At 33.0% G+C, this 21,614-nt stretch overlaps 1 protein-coding gene across 1 annotated transcript in view; it reads left to right on the top strand.

The window, feature by feature from the left end:
- LOC124366680 (ras-specific guanine nucleotide-releasing factor 2-like) overlaps window positions 1–19,331 on the top strand; it is a 54,778-nt gene extending 35,447 nt beyond the window's left edge. The window contains exons 11-16 of the mRNA XM_046823281.1: window positions 2,825–3,027; window positions 5,609–5,703; window positions 11,431–11,529; window positions 17,889–18,047; window positions 18,321–18,576; window positions 19,075–19,331. Of these exons, the coding sequence (XP_046679237.1) occupies window positions 2,825–3,027; window positions 5,609–5,703; window positions 11,431–11,529; window positions 17,889–18,047; window positions 18,321–18,576; window positions 19,075–19,282 (1,020 nt within the window). The 3' untranslated portion in view covers window positions 19,283–19,331. The remainder of the gene's footprint in view (window positions 1–2,824; window positions 3,028–5,608; window positions 5,704–11,430; window positions 11,530–17,888; window positions 18,048–18,320; window positions 18,577–19,074) is intronic.
- The last annotated feature ends 2,283 nt before the right edge of the window (window positions 19,332–21,614 follow it).

Raw genomic sequence — 21,614 nt, 5'->3', positions numbered from 1 at the left:
ATAAAATGTTTATACTTTCCGCTTGGCGTGATAAACGTGGGTGTCCTTATGCTATATATACTTAGATATCATAATATCGGGGACAATGAATAACACAATTGTCAAAAGGAAAGGACAAAAATGGTGCTACAACAGACATTAGAAGCCAACAGTTATTTGTGAATATAATAAATTCATGGGAGGTGTTTGATTCTCGTAGACCACACCTTTCATCATACAAATATTATGAGAAAAACTGTAAAGTGGTTGGAGAAAATTTAAAATTTTTTTTTTTTTCTGGCTTCTAGAGGTCTCAGTTTGTTTAACAGTTACCCTTCTATATAATATGGAACATTGAAAAAAATCCTTCCAAACAAATTGAACACCGAAAGTTTAGGGAGTTGTTAGTAACTGAGCCTTGTTGGAAATCGTTCGGGCCCTCTAAGCTCAGCAACTCGCAAGCGCAAGGTCACCACCGACAACCCTGAAACTACCTTTGATGGTGAACAGCACTTCCTAAGAGCTTTGAAAATAAGAAAAAAGACTGTAAAGTGTGCAGCCAACAGAAAAAATTCAGAGGAAAGAGACAATGTTTTATATTGCGCCACCTGCACACCAGAAACCAAGTTTGTGTCTCTACAGAGTGTTTTTTGAGAAGTATCACACCTCTCAAAACATATAAATATTATAGAAAATTTGGATTTCACAGTTTTAGAAACTTTATAGCCCTTTTATAGTAAAATATGAAATCTAAACGTGTTTCCATATTGAAAATTATATAGTACCAAAAAAATTTTTTGGTTGTGATTCCAAATGAATTCCGATAAAGTGACCATTTTTAGGTGTATAAATAGATTTTTATTATACAATGCGTATGTATTCCAACCTTCAAAAAGATCTTCATAAAAGGTAAGAAACTATCAAAAAACATTCATAAAAAAGTTATAGAAATAGGTTATGTGTTTCATTGTTCAGAAGGTTAATGATAAACTAATATCAAGTTAATGTAAAATTTTGTATACATATTTGAATTTTAGATATTGCTAATTTTTAACCATAAAAAAAATACCTTTGATAAAAAACTGTATTTCATTTAATTTTAATAATTGTTAACAGTCCTAACAAAAAGAATATATTTTTGTTTGCCAAATTAAACAACCACAGTTGTTTAAACAACTAGAAATGAAGCAAGCTAAAATCACTAAAAACAGTCGCGAACCTGGCTGAAATCAAGGATAAAAAATTTGCGACCAGAAAGGGATAAGTAGGTGTAGTACAATGATGTAGTCTACCCATCGTCTACAGGACACATTGTTTTTGTAAGAAGACGTGTTTTTTGTAAGAAGACATGTTTTTGTAAGAAGACATGTTTTTGTAAAAAGACGTGTTTTTTGTACATAAAAATAGACATAGTACACTGGTGTACACAGATAGCATGCTTCATCATGCACGTTATAATCAGGATATCCTCAAACAGCAATTTTCTACATATAAAGTGTGATTGGTATGTTAATGTATATCTAGATATCATTATGATACTTTTGTAATCACATTTGTGCTTGTTCACATATTTTGTATTGTATTATTGGTTTTCCTTTGTCAGGAAATTCCCATTACTATCTGTTTTCAGAGCTGTTCTGTCTGGACAATTTCACCATCTGTTCTATTATTATTGAGTGTCTACAAAGTTAACAAGTATTTTAATTGATAATCTGGGCATTCATTTTACTTAGATTTCTAAAACTATGGCTTATTATTAGCTGTATTTGCAGTTTAAAATACTGATGTTAGTTTGCTATGTTTACATCTGCTAACATGGGGTCAGCTAAATCTCATTTTATGATGCATAACGCAAAATTAGGAAAAGAAAGAAAGTGTTCAGTACACACTACGGAATATTGAATTTCTTTTTGTAACAAATAAGAAACTTTAATATAAAACTAACTTTAACGTCATTATTGAGTTTGGTATAGGTAGTGTGAATAGTACAGTACAACTTTGTTTATCCGATCTCATTTATATGGATTGCCGACTTATCCGCTTCTGATTATCAGAAGGAAGAGATTCCAACATTTTTAAGAGTAGATAAACTTTGTAAACTTTGCAAAACATCTGTTTTGCATTTAGAATAATGTGTACAATATTGTAAAAAATTAACAATGTTTTTTGAGGCCTATGAGAGGTTGATAATTTTAAATATTTAGAATGTAAATGATTGGCTTGAGATTCATAATAGCATCGGTACAATGACCATGCCACGATACCATTCTGATACCACAGCGCATTAATATGATATGTCAGCCTTGAAAATTTGGTGTGACCATCCATATTAGAAGCACTGTAACAAAGTTAAAAGAAATAGACGATTTTTTTATATAACAGTAAACATTTTTTAATTTTTATTTGATTTCTTTTCCCTATAATTAAATCTTTGTAAAATGAAATAATAAACTGGCTCTCTTCTACTGCTTTGTAACAAATACATTTCTTATTATCTGTTATATATTAAGTTTTTACTGAATTTCCAGATTATCCTGATTTTTGTTCATCTAGATCACTTCATGTCCCAATTAATCCAGATAAACAATGTTGTACGGTGTAGAGGTGGCCCCAGTCCCCAAGCTGCACTGTAATATTATCACTTTCTACATTACAGCATATTAGATCAATTACAATTTTTAGATCCATTAAAGATTTTGTTTATTATCATTTGTTATTAAATTTTTAAACATTTTTGTCATACATGTGTACGGTGTTTTTATTTTAAAGAGATTTATCTGTGTTTGCAATCTACTTGTAATAAATAAACATGTTTCAAGGTTTATAGTTCATATTCTGTCTTCAGGTTCCCCAGATCAGATACGCAACGCCTGAACGCCTTCTCGAACGCTTGACAGACTTGCGTTTTTTATCAATAGACTTCCTGAACACGTTTCTACTCACCTACCGCGTGTTCACGGACAGCGTCACAGTTCTGGAAGCTCTGAAGAAAGTCTTTTATAATGCAGATCCGCCTGAATCACAGACCTTCCCTCCTGGTTCTTTTATGTAAGCATATTTTGTATATTTGTTTGTCAATTTATTACTTTTATGTGGGTGAGAAAAAGTTTAATAGCCTGAATATTCCACTGATATGTTCAAGCCTAGTTTTTATATAACTTATTAAAAATCAAAAGCCTAACCTTACAGTTTGGTAAATGTAATCTTCCCTTCTTTCTATCCAATCTCCCTTGTACATCAATTAAAGTCTTGATTTTAGTTTAAAACGTTTGTTGCCTTTGTAAAGGATTTTGATTGTGCAATGTAATTTATTTTTGAAAGTTTATCTATGCACGAGATTCAAGTAGATTCAAAACAAGATTTAAAATATCCCAATATTAAGTAGAGTAGGCTTTGTTTTCTTCTTTTCAGTCTGCAGGCGAAAACAAAAAATTCTAAACTAACAAAAGTTAGAATTATTGTAATGCCTGCTCATTAACTGATTCTGAAATCTAATAAAAAGTTGAATAATTGGTTTCAAATTGGTGATTTAATGTAGTTATCTTAAAAAAGGTAATTTGTAGTAATCTCATGTAAACCTCCATACCTCCATAACTTAAATAAAATTGATCTTAATCTGACATTACTTGTGGTCTAGAATCATTTCATTGCTCGCACGTTATATTTATTGTATTGGAGGTTTTTGCTAATGACTGAAACACATAACATTTAATATGAATCATATATGTATTGTTTTCATACATTAAAAAATATAGTTTTAAACATAATAGATAGTACTTTTAATGTTTAACATTTAAACAGTTGTTAAGTTTTATTTATATTACAAAATGTCCTACAAATAAATATTATGACAATTAAAACTATTCTATTGCTGAAGTACAAGTTTGTTTTTAGTGTTAAGTTTTAAATAAAACATATTCTTCTTTATATTACCTTTTAACCCTTAGCGAGCCACAAATAAATAACCAAAACTTCTCCTAAGAGCCATACACCTTAAAAATAAAAAAAATTCCCACATACCAAAACCAATTTTTTTTTTTTAATTCTTATAACATAAGAGGTAAGAAAAACAACAAAATATTTTTTTCACTCTTTATTGCACTCTTTATAGCAAAAAATGGTAAAACCATAATTTCACTGAAAAAATTTAAATTTTACATTCTATGTGTTCATATATAATATTAACAATAGTTGAACACAATTATTGTAATATTATACAAAAACCAAGCATATAGTAATTTTTATTTAGAGAAAATATAAAGAATATAGTAAAAATGTATATATATATACAAATTAAATAAAAGCAATAAAACTACAAAAATTTCAATTTTTCAAGTATAAAATAAAGAACACACTACATTTTACAATATTATAACATGTGAAAACTTAAAAATGATACTTATTGAAAATGAGCTACATATATGTGATCCTTAGGTGTAGGTTTGTTGTGTGTGGTACAGCTCAAAATACACGTCAGAATGCAAGGCAGGCTTCGATGCGCACGTCTTGCGCACAATAAAACCCTACATCACGATAATAATACATTAACTACACTGTACATTGAGTAAAAATATTGATTAACATCAAAATTGAAAAGATAAATACGTGGATCGAAAATGGAAAGGCGAATAAACATCTACCTCACGGAAGGCTACAGGCAGACTGAGCGCGCGTAAGTAGACGTCGTTGGCTCTGCGGGAGATTATGAACATCCGGCCGCCCACTATTTTGTCGCTAGCACAAGAGCCGTGACCTTAAAAATAGACACAAACGGTTGTCCCTTGTTTAAATAAACCTTGTTTAACAGTTTTTACTAATTTTGTAACCCAGAAATGCTGTTAAATAATGTATATAAAAAAAAAAATTGATTTTGCGTCAGTGGACGTCGTTGGCTTTTAGCGCTAGTTTAGGCATGACGTCTAGTAAAGTCATTGGCTCGGAAAGGGTTAAGATTCTTACAAAAACAGAATGAAATACTTTTTCACAAGAAAACTAAACAAAAAGTAAAATAACAGTTTTATCTTTTCAATGCTAAGCTATAAGGTAGAGAGGAAGGATCATGATTAAAATACTTAAATATATGGATTATCTGAATTAATTCCTTTTCAAGCAAGAAGAGAACCTTTTTTCCTTTTATTTTAGGTACCACCTATTGATGATGAAGGTTTAGAGCAATACAAACTAAAGATATGTATCTGTACCACAAATTATTTAATGAACTTACTTATGTTATGGTTGTTAGATTTTAAAGTTAAATTGGAATCATGAAATCCCAACAAAAACCATGAGAATCCAACTTAGACGACTTCCTGTGACGTTCTGAAAGTTTGGACTCTAGACTAATTTTAACATTCTGAAAGTGTGGAAACAGAAACCATGAGAACCTAACCTAGACTTATTTTAACATTCTGGAGTGTGTAGACAGAAACCATGAGAACCTAACCTAGACGTATTTTAACATTCTGGAAGTGTGGAAACAGAAGAAAGTAAAGTTTGTGCCATATTATGTTGCTATTTATTACACTTAATTAATAAAAAAATATCTATATGTAATTGGTTGAGATGCATTTATGACCCAGTATTATTATTATCTTCATACTGATTATAACACTGTAAAACTCTGCTTTAGGGACGAATTGACTTCAACCCTCCAGCTGTTTGATCCGGAAAGAAGACGGAGCAGTTTCTCCCCAAGACGAACCAGTGGAGCTAGTTCTGTCTCTGGTAAGCTTCATGTGACTCCATATAGAAACTGTCCCAAAGAAATTATTTGTGTGTTAAGTTATGTGATCGTCTTGTTCTGATAAAATAAATTATTCAAAATGGTTAACATAATATTGTAGATTTATAATTTTATAACTGTAGCATTAAAATGTAACAGAAATATGACAACGGCAAATTATCCTTAAGTGTTTGTCTTGCCTGCCTTTGGTTGTAAAGAAGAGCTATCCAAGTAACATTAAAACAGAAATAAGATAGTTGATAGCATATTATATTAGCCACTAGACAATACTGTACCAATACTAACAACATATATTTATAATTAAATACAATCATGTAGCTGAATGCGAAACAACTATTGACAATCACAAATTGAACAACAAAGAAGGGATGGATAGAATCATAACAGACTTGAACAAATTTGTTGATGTAACTGACTTTTTTTTTAGTAAAAAAGTAAAAAATAGATAATAAGGGGTCAATGAGGGACTTCAATATTTTTCAATTTTAGGAAGTTACCAAAAATGTGTCTAATTGTATCCTTTTCACTTAAGATCAGAAGATGGAAAACTTCTCATTCTATTTAAGTTTCAAGGAAATAGCCAGAGAGGGGATCCAAGGAGTTCAGGCCCCCCAAATTTTAACTTTTTTCAATTACTTTTTAAGCAAACTATTACTATTATTTAAATAATTCAGTATTACTGAGGTGTACTGCTAAAAGCTCTTTCTCAACATTGAAATGGGTCCTAAGAACTTTTTAAGGAACAAAATGAGGAATGAGCGGTTGACTGCACTTGCCTGTCCACTACAAAAAAATATCAGTGCTCTTAACCCTGCCCCCAACATTTTTTCCTGGCTATGCTCTTGCTTAGTTGTACTTTTAGGATCGTTGTGCTGCTTCCAGAGTGACAGGATACTCAGGATTTGGTAAGGTTGGGGGTTGGGGCTGCCTCCTGTCGAGATTGCATGAGGAGGTATAATGGATATTATCTCAGTCATGTCACTTTGGAAGAAGGAAAGGCCAGTTCTGCTCCAGCCTTGTCCAGTCAACGGATAGGGGAAGAAAACTCCCTTATGTTTAGGCTTATAATACCCTTTAACATAAGGGATTATTGAGGGATTCACACTCCAACAGTCATCCTTCACAATAAAGTAGACCTATCGAGCAGCCCTTTTTACCCCAATATCTTAAAATGTTCGGTTAGCGATGCACCATTGGGTTGCCCGGATGTAAGTGACACATTGGTTCTTGCTGTACTCAGTACGGTATACCAGTATAGCTTCTGCCGGTTGTTGTAACCTGGGATATCTAGTCAAAAGTTAAATTTACAACACAATAAAAATTGTAACACTTTAGTGCTGGAGCAAATTATAATATAACGTTATTGATTTCGAGACTTATTTTTGATTGTGTATCCTGTGGTACAATAACACTGCTGTTGTACCACTTCTTGTTTCTTGAAACACAATGAAGGATAAAAGGCTGGAATTTACACTGAATTCCTATATAATGAAGGCATTTTGTGAGTAAATTAACCTTCCTGGGGAAGCTTTAATAGTGCAAGTACGTTGTAAAAGAGGGTGGATTATTCAGAAAAATCCCATATTACATTAGACGAAAATGAATAAAGTACATTTTTATGTAGCTTTATGATGTCCTCATCACAAATGCATTTCTATTTATAAAATACTAGCTGTTTCCCGCGGCTTTGCATGCTTTTCGTAAGCTTTGCCCGTGTATGTGAACTTCTGGTTTAATTGAATTATATTTACAACGCCGATGTAGAATTTGCCTTGTTGCCACGATCAAGAAAATATGTTTATGTTTATAGCCATTGTGCACGTACATGTACTTTATTATAAAGTGGTCTAACACTCAAACTTCAAGTTCAATCAGAAATGTATCTTAAAGACAAATATACATAATAACTTAGCACCTTCAAATAGTGTTTGGCTATGTAATATACGTAACTGTCTCGTAATTGCAGTTTATAGTGTGCAGGCGCTTTGAAACCTTTTATCTTTTGCAGCGCCACTTGGTGGTGAGTTACATCAATGGGCATAGCTTATAAACCTTCTCCGTGGAAAAATACGTATACATACAAATTTTCATAATGGTCTGTCTAATATTTTGCGAATCCATAAAAAAAAAACACACAAACATTCATTTATATATATATATATATATATATATATATATACAGGGTGATTCATGAAGTTCTCCCCCCACTTCTACAGCACATTGTAACTAGTAAAAATAATGAAAAAAAAATGTTATATAAACATAGGTCCGAAAGCGCTTCGTTAGCGAGTTACAGCTAGCGAAAGATTTCGCCTGAATTCCTGGGTAAAGAGTAAAATAAAGCCATACTGAACTTTTGGAAAGGTTAATTAAGTAAGAAATATCGTGGGTAATTCTTATGTATTTTTTACCTGATAAAGCTAATAAAAAATAGGTTTCAGAACTGTACCTGTAGGAGTTTTTGAGGGATTCAGGTTAAATGCAAAAAATTGGGGCACGAAACAATGTTTTTTTTTTTAAGTTTGATGTACAATAACTTTGTTAAATTGGTAATAAAATACATAAAATTAACAAACATTAATTGTAGAGAATTTAATTCTGAGAAAAATTGATATAATCAAAGTCTAAAATAAAACAGAAATAAGTACCAAAAAATCTATTTTATTCAGTAATAATACATTACTAGTTTTAAGCAAAATTAATCAGGTTGGGCCAACCGTACGCACCTTTTTATAATAGATGTTCGAAAATGAGGCCATCATTATCAATACATTTTTGCAGCACGTTTGTGTGTATTGCTTTTGTTGCGTTTCTTAATTTTTCAGGACTTCCCTGTTATCTGCACAGCCGAATCCATAAATACGGGCAATTCACTTTTGTCTTGTATACAATGTCTTTCATCCATCCCCAGATGCAATAATCCAATGGAGATAGATCTGGGTGATCTTGGTGGCCAAGGGTGAGGCCCTCCACGACCAATCCAGTGTTGTCCAGGAAATTGATGATTTAAGTAAGCAGAAACGGCACAGCGGTGAAAAGTGGGGAGGTGCTCCGTCATGCTGGAAGTACAAATTTTGTCTGAGATGTAAAGGAACATTCTCTAACAGCTGCGGCAACTCTTCTTGAAGGAAATTGCAAATAGAACTCAGCATTTAGGCGTCCAGGTAATATGAAAAGGTCCAATCAGCCGATTGTGCAAAAAGGCCACACCAGACATTGACGTTAAAATCGGTGTTGAAAGTTCTGTTCCACTACCTCATGTGGATTTTCTTCTGCCCATGAGTGTTCATTGTGCAAGTTATTGACACCATCCCGAGTGAATTGTGCCTCATCCGTAAACAAAATACGCTTGTAGAGTTGATTATTAATATTCAAAAAGTTGCAAAACTCCAAGCGAAGCGGAACCATCCCCTAGCTGTAGATGTTGAACCTTTTGTTTATGAAACGGATATAAATTTGTTTCGATTAAGTGACCCTCCACACCGTTGACTGCGAAACTCCTATCCGCCTAGAAATACGTCGTGTATTTACACCTGGACTGCGATGAACAGCATTAATAACAATATCATCATCAAGTTGGACAGCTCGTTCATAATTGGTTCTAGTACTTGGTAGTGATCCTGTTTCCCGAGAGTATACGAAAAGTTCCTGAAATTGTTTTGGTATCTGGAATCCTCCTATTAGGGTAACGTAGTGCATAATCTTCTACAGCAGCTCTAGCATTACCATTTACAGTAACCCCAAAATAAAAACCATATCAGCGTATTCCGTATGTAAATAAGTAAGGCATTTTTTCGCTGAATAAACAATCGAATTATACTCAAAAGAAAAAATTGCATTTAATAACACGATTCACAGAGCCCGATCTCCTGCTGTAGCTTGCAAAACACCACTAATTACACAGTTCTAACGTAACAGTACAGAATACCATTGGGTTGATCAGCTGTTATTCGTGCGTTACCAACTTAGAAATTAATAAAACAAAAAACTGCATTTTCGATGATTAGTAAACAATAATGGAAAATGTTTGCTTCATTTATTTTCGAACATTTCATGTAAATTTTTATAAAAAAAAATACAACGTAATAAAACATGATATTTATTATTTACAAAACAAATTTATTTAACAGTTTAATCTTGTTTTTCTCAATTTATCTCATCATTAAGGAACAAACATTTTGTTTTTGTTTTTATTTTAACTAAATACCGTACGGTATTTATTTACAGATAGTAATGTATTATACTGAATAAAAATCGATTTTTTGGTACTTATTTCTGTTTTATTTAGACTTTGATTACATCAATTTTCTCAGAATTAAATTCTCTATCAATTAATGTTTGTTGATTTTATGTATTTATTACCAATTTAACAAAGTTATTGTACATCAAAACTTAAAAAAAACATTGTTTCGTGCCCCAATTTTTTGCATTTAACCCTGAATCCCTCAAAAACTACTACAGGTACAGTTCTGAAACCTATTTTATTAGCTTTATCAGGTAAAATACATAAGAATCCACGATATTTCTTACTTAATTAACCTTTCCAAAAGTTCAGTATGGCTTTATTTTACTCTTTAACCCAGGAATTCAGGCGAAATCTTTCGCTAGCTGTAACTCGCTAACGAAGCGTTTTCGGGACCTTATGTTGTATATAACATTTTTTTCATTATTTTTACTAGTACAATGTGCTGTAGAAGTGGGGGGAGAACTTCATGAATCACCCTGTATATATATATAGATTAAGGGAAGATAACTAGTAGATTCATTAGCTATTTTTATCTTGGTGTGATAGTTTATTTTGCCATTGAAGTTCATAAACTGTTGTTGAATTTTTCCATAAGGTGTTTTACTATTGTTGCAGAATATTCATATTATATTCATTGATTGTCACTGATAATATTCATTATGTTACATTACATACTATATTATATTAGACTATTTGTTTGAGACAGAGTTGTGATTATTTACTTGTAGTGTGATTACAACACAAGTGCGGTTCGTGTACAGAGATTTTTAGGTTGTGTTGGTGTTCAATAATGTGAATACAGTGGCGTATATAGAACATTATTTTAGGGGGGCTGGCAATCTAGGTGGTTTAGGAGTTATAAAATACCCTCCAAAAACCGGGCCTCAGGAATCTTTCCCTGGGATATTGTTGAGTTTTTAGACCTCAGAAATGTGTTCTAGCTTAAAATAAACTAGGTACTTTTATTTTAATGCTTATCTTTCAACATTTTGGTGGAGAGGCTTGAGCCCTCTAAGCCCCCTCGTGAGTGTGTTGGTGCTACACTACTAGGAGAAGTTTGTGTTGGTGTTTGTGGGCTGGGAAAGAGGAGGTGGTTTGTTATTTGTATTTTTGCTAGAGGATTCCTTGTTAACATATTGCCATATTGTCTAGTTATTCAAATCATCAATGGTTTTGGATGTTTTGAATAAGACTGAATTTCTAAAAATTTTGTTTTTATTAAAAAAGCTGTTTTATTTGCGGTTCTGTACATGTTTATATATTTCAAAGCTTTTATATAGTTTAGTCTGTGACATTTTTCATTTTTAGTGTAATAAGAAAATTTAAATTTGGTTTGGTGAGATAAATTTAAACAAACCAACAACACTTCCAGAACGTCAAATGCAACATACACTATCATAATAACTTTTAACAAGTTTGGACACTGGTAGCCTAATTGTGTATTTTTTGTCCTCTTTCACAGGTTACGGTTCCGAGATGTCAGACTGCAGAGATAGAAGCCACAGTTATGACTCCCAGGCCATGTACCCTAAGGGGGTGAGGCGTTGCAGCTTTCGCAATAGTGAGTGGCTTATCCCGTTTACGTATTTTGAAACTTAAGCTGACTTGAATTATAAATTATGGATTTTTTAAAGTAATTCCATAGAAATCTGTTCATAGTAACTAATCTTATGACAGAATTTCATGAAGATTTTAATTGAAATGATAATCATAAAATCATAACCTTTTTGGATGTTGATTTTTTTTTTTTAGAAAATCATATTTTAAAAACGAAAATACATGTTAAGGGTAGGTACTAACAAAATAAATTATCTACATTACAGTAGCTGCCATCCAAATCATATCACAAAGTCCATACCTAAAAGACTTTCCATTAGAACCAAATCCTTATGTACAAACATTTCAGATTTCAAAATTTATAAAAGCAAACTTACCAACGCTCTTACTAACAGGAGTACCCCAAAAAACCGGCAGTTCAGACAAACCTAGAAAGTTACAAATTTTGTAAACCATTTCCAAAATGACCCTAAATTTATAACAACATTTTATCCTGGTTTGCACAAATTCAAAAGTTATGAAAATTGGCTACAAAATCTTTATAAACTCACTCTTAACAGACAAATTATTATCCAGGTCACCTAGAATAGTATTCAAAAGGCCTCAAAATTTGAAGTATATGCTTGTAAGGCCCAAAATTAAGTTGGAAAAAATGCTCAAAATTTATCTTTTGGCTTTTAACCATGTAATAAACCACATTGTATGATTTGCAAAATCATGTATAAGACCGATCAATTTAAAAGTAGTGTCACTAAAAAAAGATTTAAAAAAGCCATCACCCTTACATGCTATTCACCATAACAAAGGCTTTGAGGATTGCTATAAATTCAAAGCTATAAGCAAAATTAAACCTTGTGAAAATATCTCTCAAAATTATTTGAATCTAAGGAATTCTGAATTGGCACATCAACTTATATTAAAATCAAAACAACCATAGGGACTTAACATTCATTACATTATCGTTTTCTACTTGAACTCTTAGGTTCTTATCTAGTAAATGTACCAAAATTCAAAATTGTATTTTATTTGAAAATTAACAACTAATCCAAATTTGTCTGACTATCAAAACTTTTATTTACATGTTACAAAGTTTGTTATTAGGTGTTTCATCATTTGTTTGTTTATTTTTATACAGTGATATTTGTGTACGGTACTTGAAAAAGTTTTAATGAGACACGATATTGTACAGGTAATAATTGTAGTTATCTTTTAAACTACTCAGAATGAATATTTGAGCAACTAGACAACACACTTCAAGACCTTAAGGATTTAACAAACCTACTGGTAACGAACATTCACCTTCACAATCCACTCTGAACAGCATATCTCATAATTTAAACAATGAAGAATTCACATGAACTCATGAAAAATTTTAGATACACCTACAACTTACACGACTAGTATTGAATTCTTATATGATTTTGGCACAAGAGCATGGAGAACATCCGTACAAGATTTTCATTTCACTTTCTTATGTCAAAAACAACACAGACCTTATTAAGTTTTATGATGAAATCCTACTTAGTACTAAAAGCTTTATGAGTAAAAAAAAAATTATGGTTGCCTGTAAAGTCGGTTTTACGGGCAAAGATTTTACGTGACAACGTCTTTTTCTCGGTAGAATATTTATTGATATGAATATTATTAAATTGCACAATAGGAACAAGGAATTGAATGAAAATAAGAATTGCACAAATTTTAACTATAGAAATATATTTTGTTTACTAAAACATTGTACATAATTTGAAATTAATTAAAATTTGTTATTGTAAATGGTAAAGTTGAATAAAACATTTACTAAAATTGGAATTTGAAATTCTTGCTAAACACAGTTAAATTCTAACTCCGCGCGTGGTGATTGGTCGGTTTAGTTCGTTTGTTTGGTCGCATTGTTATGACAGGTTAGAGGTTATAATTTGTTATTTTAAATGTTTGACTAGCAATACGCGCTGTTTCTTCTCAATCGACTGAATTACGATTGATTGCAGAGTGATTTAAACTAATAATTTACTTAACACTATCAACATTTGTCAATAGTATGACATAACCTATAAACTCAGTTTCTCAACTTTTGTGTCAATCTAACAATTAATCAATCAATCATAGTTTACGATAATGAAATATCAGTGTACAATTATTTACCTTTATTGTTGTAGTTGTTGTAAATGACGAATCTAAGCACTCCACATTTTCACGAATAAACATAGTTATCTGCTTTATCCCGTGCGGATCCCGTGCGGCGGACCCACTGGACGGGCATCGTCGTTACGCCCCCGACCGCCGGTAACGTTTTACCGGGCGTTACACTTTTTCATGAGTGACTCCGAGCCGCAACCTAATTTAAGACGTTGTCACGTCAAAATCTTAAAAAACTTCTCCGTAAACTGTCGGTGCTACATAATGACCTCACACGTTTAAATCAGAACAAAAAATTTGTCATGATACCTCAAATTAATGAAACTTCATCTCAAAGCATGTTTCAAAGTGAAAAAACACACACAAAAAAACAGTATAAGAATTCTTCTAAATTAAATCAAAATTATCATAAACCTGGCGACTCTCTGATGAACGTTGAAAATGTATCAAATTACAAACCATTCGATAAAGAAAGTATTGTATTAAAAAGGCCTAACGTTTTCTCCTACCCCACACAAATTTAGTCTCATTAACTTTGTAACTGATGCTTGAAGAAGATGCTATGATTCACAAGAAACATAACAATAAAATGTGTTGTTTCAGTCAAAGTCATTGTGATAATCAAATTCAATTCCTCAATGTTTACTAAAATTCAAAAACCGTTCAGGATGGCAACCTCCACCACTTCCATTAGAACACCCTGTTGAACAATTCATAAGTTTAATTTTGGCAGTTATTTCAAATTGAGATCTACCTGACAGTCTTCCTAAATCCAAAAACATCTCTCAAGCTTAACGAAAAGCAATCAAGGTCACTTCAAAATAATTATCAAATTACGATTTTGCCTTCGGACAAAGGCAATGTTATTGTAATTTTAAATAGGGTTGATTATGTAAAAGAAGCAGAAATACAGCTAAGGATAGTTCTACATACAAATGAATTGATGAAGAATTAATATCCAAATTTAACCAAGAAATCCTTGACTACCTCACTCAAGAGACTGATCATGAGGATCTTTCAGAGGATGTGCTAAATCTTCTTGTCCCAAAAGCACCAAAGATGCCAATTTTCTACCATTTACCAAATACTCACAAATCATCAGGACCGCCTCCTGGCAGGCCTATCACTGCAAGTATCAATTCCCCTACTGATCGAATCTCAGCATTGGTAGATGACAACCTCCAACCCCTGGTGAGAAATCTACCATCCTACATCAAAGACACCGAACACTTTGTATCAAGACTCAAGGATGTTCACCAGCCACTTCCTGATGAGACGATTCTTGTAACAATAGATGTAGAATTGCTTTACACAAACATTCCACTTCAAGGTGGTCTGGAAACTGCCAGACATTGTCTTGACACAAGGCCTAATATATTATTTGTTGAAGGATTAGTATTCTAAACCTTCAACAAACTTTCTAACCTCACTCATTCATTTCATTTTAACGATGGTAAACTTCAAATTCATGGATTAGAATTATCTCCAAATTAAAGGAATGGCGATGGGCACTCGAATGGGTTTTGTAGAACAATATTTTCTTAAAACTCAAAACCTTTCTTAGATAACTTTGAAGGCTCTCTGGTATTTAACTAATGATTTAATTATGTCTGACAATGTCTGTTGCACTTTTTTATTGTGCTTAATGACTAATAAAGATCTTGAATCTGGAATTTAAGAATATAGGCCGATTCTAAAAACTTGTGCCAACATTTTAAGTATGTGTCTAGAGTTAATATTACAAACTTTACGCCAAACTGCTGCCACTTCAAATATAACCCAATTAAACAATAATATCCTAACTAAATTATGGCAAAGATTCCATGAATGGCAGCTGGCTAACTTCTGTTCTATCGGACGATGGTTTAATTTTGTTACCATTGAAGCAAATTATGCCAGTAGAAGTACTAGCATATAATACTGTCAATGAATTCAATGGTATGCAAATGAATGGTGAATTCATATTTTGAATATCCAGTCACCAGATTGCTTCCGTGAAATAATAATGCGTAGCTCCAAACAATAATTAATTGGATGCGAAGTGTATATAAAGAGTGCCACCAATGTAATTGAATCATAGAACTAAATAGTAAATAGAATAATGAAATTCTCACTTAAAATATAAAAACAGTGGTACAGTCCTCTTTGAATCTAGTTAAAAAGACAATATTTTTACAATTATTAGGAAATCTATTTTATTAACAGAATTTAAAATGAACATTGTAAGTATTGCGACTGAAATTATAAGTTGTGATATTATGAAATAAAAACCAAACAGATATATTTCAAAAATATAACTATCTATAACTGAATTTGTCAAATCATATTGTATTACTATTGTGTAAAATGTTATATGGATGGTACAAAATTATATACAACAGATATCTAACTCAAATATCAGATGATAATGCTCAACCCATACAACTTTCAAAACTTGATTTTAATGATTCAAGTAAAATTAATACTTTAAAAAGATTTAGAAAGTTTTTAAAATAAAATAATATTAAATCCGTTTTAAGAGATATAGTAAGAGAGGCAGAGATAGAAGTTTATCGAGCAGCAGCAGATATAAAATATGTATAAACTTTCATAATTAAGTAGGATTAAGAAATGTTGACTAAAGAAATCTTTAATTAAATTCACACATATTTAAAAACTGAGATCATAAAACAAATATGAAATACAAATTATATTCAAACGCACTTTTCTAACTATATATTTTGCTCACATATTTTTCAATCAATTAAACATGTAAAACAATTATTTTATCCATTACTTCAAAGTGGTATAAACACTCATACACACAATACTCATTTTAACAGAAATATTGATCAACACAATCTCTAATTTTATAAGAAATAGATAGAGGTCTGAGATATTTATATCATTAACCAAACAATTTTAATGGAAACAAATCTGTTCAAATTAAAAATAAAGTTTGTGGGGGTTATCAAGTCAACTCTGTGTTCTTTCAGGATTTTTTATATTAATGCTAATTAATTCGGTTTAATCCAACAGGGATTACTTCTGGTTGGTTTATACCTTTCATTTGAACCTACCACTGGACATAGCAAAAACCGTTGTGTCACTTAAATCTGGGCAACCTTATGGATATCCAGGAGTAACACATCACTAAGCGCAAATGTAGAGATTCTGGGGTGCAAGGGTAATTCGATAGGTCAAGTCTGCTACGGGAGATGACTGTTGGAGTTTGGTGGGGGGGTTCGTTTTATAAGTATCAGAGGTTCTTGCTACCCTCAACAAGGGTGTGCCATCTCCTGCCTGCTTTGACTGGAGAGGATGGTTCAGAGCTGACCTCCCCTTCTTTCGAGGAGACATGACTTGAGATTAGTGCCCTAAATTCTTCCTTGTGGATCTCAATAGGAGGTAGCCCCTACGCTCAACCTTACCCATCCAGAATATCCTGCCACTTCGGAAGTAGCGCAAAGGTGCTTATAGGATTAGGATAGCAATTTATAAGCTTTTTGTACTAAGAAAACATAAAGAATTAATTCGGTTAATTAATTTTAAATTAATAGTTAGCAGTTGGTGAGCAATATGTAAGTTATTGTATTATATACTACAGTACACTTGAGTAGGTTGATTTACTATTTTTAAACACATTTTTTTAAATTTAGATTAAAACTAGTTTTATTGAAGTGACACTATTTTTGTGGTACATTATACATACTATGGAATATAGCAGTCTGACTATGATTAACTACTTAATCTAGATCTGACTTCAGATAACGTGGAAATATCAGTAGTCTATGGCACCAAGAACGTAGCCAGGAAAAAATTTAGGGGGGTTCAAGATGACTGATATATTCCTGTATTAATTAAGGCAAGTGCAGTCAATCACTCATTCCTCAATTTTTTCCTTAAAATGTTCTTGACCCATTTCAATGTTGAGAACGATCTTTCAGCAGTACATGTCAGTAACATTGAATTATTTCTAATAATAATAATCATTTGCTAAAATAATAATTTAAGAAATTGAAAATTTGGGGGTGGTCTAGGACCCCTTGGACCTCATTGCTGGCTACGTCCTTGACATCCACCACTATTATTTTGTTACTGCAGTTCTCTGTCCCATTATCAGTCTCTAGCTGCAGTTGTAGTTTGTGTATATAATAGTTATACCATAGCAATGTTGTGTTTCAGTTGAGACATTTACTAACACAGTCGTGTCAGTTAGTTTAGTAAATACGTTTTGTGTTTATGTAGTTGAGGAGGAGCAATTGACAATGCCAGTGATTGTTCGCGACAGCCCAGTTGTGATGAGTCCAAGACGTAAGGTCAGCATCAGAGTGGAGGAGGTGGACACCAACATGCTGACAATACCTAACACCATGGCTGGCAGCTCTAGTTCCGAGACTCTGACAGGTGAGGCAACCCGTAAGGAATAAAATACCATACAACTTATTGTGATTGTGTGACAGAGGGCAAACCTGACAGTGGTTGATGTAGCAGATAACATGGCATTTCTTAAATTACTGAATAGTTGTCTTTGATTTCAGTAGAATTCAAATATGACCTAATTCGTTGTACCTCTTGATTTACACTGGAATTATAATACACAAAATTTCTAATTTTTGATCTGGAAAAGATTTTAAAATACAGCACTTAAGAGCTAAGTTGTCTTGAATTGCATTACAGACCAGACTGTGATCAGCGCCCCCTCGTCTCCCAGCAACCTTTCGACAACTACTCTGGTGGCTTCCTCGGGCTCTGACTCCAGCAGTCAGGATTGTACCCAAACACACCAGCAAAAAGTTAGCTCCCCTCCCAGTACCGAGACTGTGGTCACGTCTCCCTCCAAGACCACCTCCCCCTCCCGCACTTCCCCATCCAAGGTGACCTCACCATCCAAGACACCTCCAGGTCAAGAGGCTGTTCCAAAAGAGGCTGAAAGGTGAGTACGATTTTATTTTGGTCTTACAAATTTGTGATAATGAACATGAGCCCAGTGATTTTAAGGTAATTTGCTTTTATTACAATTTCCAATAATAATACAATCACAAGAGGTTAAAATTACCCACACTTGCTAATGAAAATTACGCAATATACCTGAATTAGTTTACAAGTTTTCTATAAATAACATTATGCCTAATAGAATTAGAATGGTTGCTCATGAACATTGGTTTCTTAATTTAAATATAGAAATGAAGATGTAGAGGTAAATTAATTGATTTTCACGTAGTTTATATGGCTATGTTAATTCTATGGTAAACTGCTATCCCTTTTCTGCAGTTCAATAAAACTTGAAAACCATTATTTTTCATTCCTTTCAATAATGTCACTACTTCTAGACTATAGTAAGGGACAAATAGTTTTAACATTAACAATGTAAAAGAAACAAATTCTTAATTATGTCAATAGCAATTTCTAAATAAAGAATGGATCATTACAGCCGACAAGGGCGAAAGAGATACAGTATAGAAAGCACACAGCGCAAGAGTAGCTCGGTGGGTCTTTCGGAAGACCGGTCCGACTGGCCTGATGATGGAGAGATTCATCCACCGCAGGTTTATAGTGCTTCGTCTTCACGCTCAGCATCAATTGTAATGCAGGTGATTCATTTAAATATACACACGTTTCATTTCATTTCACACTTATAAGGCAAGTATTCAAAAGAGAGTGTTCATACCATAACTACAAAATTATTAAAACGCTAAATTAATTTTTTCTTATGAATTGTGTATTAAGCTTTGATTCTTTCAATATTTGAATGTAAATGTTATCAATTCAACTTGGATTTGTACCCAGTTCATCTACAGCAACATCTGATGTGTCTGAAATTCTCTTTTTTTAGTCTGGTAGCTATTTAAAAGTGGCTTTGACAATTTAAAAAACACCTGTAACAGTTTTTCTCACAGTACATGACTGCATAAAACTGTGGCTATTTCTGTGACAAACATCAAAAAGAGGTGATCTTGAATCAGTTCAGAAGCCTCTTGTCATTAAATGCATGCTGTATCTTGTGAAGTACTTCCGGCTCATTTTATCAAAATCAAGGGCCAGGATATAGTTCCTGACAACCAATTCATCAATATAGGCATTCACGAGCATGACTGATGGTCGGCAGGCAGGTCATGCAGCTTGGAAGTATGACAAAAATCAGTCTGCATACCAGAAGTATGGATATACATAACTCCTCCAAGTAACCATTAGTCTTGCAATTGTGGAGAATTGGCTCTCATCACCTCGAGGAGTTTAGCGCCTGGGTTTACAAAATTCTTGGACAAATTGTGGTCGAGCCAACTGATTTCCGAGCAGACCGTCAATGTGCCAAGTATGGCTAGGCTATTATCAATGCAATGCTATTATCAATGAATTTCACCTCAGATAAAGTCTTACTATGTGCCTGTTGACAGGTATTTTTGGGTTTTATCCATATTTTTTGATTTTTCTACATATGTTTTTATATTAGGGATAGTGAGTGGTTCCAACATTTCAAGTTAGAACTATAACCTAAAGTCTCAAAGGGGTTTGATTATAAGCTTACGCAACATGCACATAAGGTGGACATTCTGAAAAGTCATGAAGTGAAGGTACATGTGTGTTCAGTCAGTTTCGGCCGTTCTGTTAGTTATGTTGTAAGGTTATGCAATGCACATATATCATAGCACAAAACCATATCATCTTGTTTCAATACAAATGTTAGCTACCAATCGTGATAAAAAGGTGTTATACACATAAATAAACATAAAACAAGTTTAACCCATTGACACTGGTAGACGCAGCCTGCTACTATCCTGGATGTCCAAAGGTCGGTATATGACTCATAACGTAGAGCAATGGTGGGAAAGGGTTTATTCAATAAGAATGTTAAGTTCAACTCCAGTTCACCTTCCACTTAGTACAGCGTCTGTGACAGATTTTGACTCCTGTAATCTGGAATCGACATCCATAAGAAGAGATCGAAAACAGTCAGCGACGAAGAAGCTTAAAACAAACTCTCGATATCATTTTGACATCAAAGACACCTGGCCTACAAACAAATGTCATCAAGATGAGACAATGAGAACACTACTTCATCTTGGCACTGCATTAAGTGGAAGATGAACTGGAACTGAACTTAACATTCTTACATGACTCGTGTCACAGTGTAGCCTACTTATTAACAATATATTCCGTATGTAGAGATGTATTTTAGTTTTAAACATTGCCTGCGCTGGTTGCACTATAGTCAGTACATGACTCGTGTCACAGTTAAAGTGTTAATGAAACTGTTTAAAGAACTCGAAATATGTTGAATGACATGCTACATACTAGCATCGTATATCTTCAATTGTTTTTCTTTTTAACACAGATCTCTTTCTTTTTACAACAAGAATTGTGTTAAAACATGACCTCAACTAAAACCTTGTGTTCCCAGAACTACTACAAGCGGCTACAGTGCCAGGCGCTCTCTGGTGGGTGATGGAGAGGGAGGCGGGAGTGTCTCTCAGAGAACCAGCTTCCAGCATGACTCACCACAGAACTCCAGCAAGGCCGGTGTTGTCATCACATCCTTCCGACAATCGCAGAGGAGGTAAATATCTCATCCGTTTGCTCTGTCTCTTGCTAATCATCAACTCATATTTTCCTCTTATACGACTATGTGAACATTTGCTTTTGACAGATATTAAACATACATTTGAATATCCAGACAAGAACTAAAGAATTAAAATATTTTAAGTTATTTGTTTATAATCCAACATTGGTAAATACCCATGAAAGTCATCGCTATAAATAAATTAATTCTAAATTCAGGAGTCCATTAAAATGTTTGATAAGATTACTCATTTAAAAAATATAATTTTCTTTTCTCTAAACCACTTTTTAATACTCATTTTTGTTTCTGTTAGGAGTTTTAAGGCAATATAAAAAGATTTCAGTAACTAATATATCAAGGCTCTTCAGATTCTTGCTAAACTATCATTGAAACTGTATTAAGTATTTATATTT

Source organism: Homalodisca vitripennis, chromosome 7, assembly GCF_021130785.1.
Source record: "Homalodisca vitripennis isolate AUS2020 chromosome 7, UT_GWSS_2.1, whole genome shotgun sequence".
NCBI lineage: Eukaryota > Metazoa > Arthropoda > Insecta > Hemiptera > Cicadellidae > Homalodisca > Homalodisca vitripennis.
The sequence above is the reverse complement of the archived record's forward strand: the minus strand, read 5'-3'. Positions and strand labels throughout refer to the sequence as shown.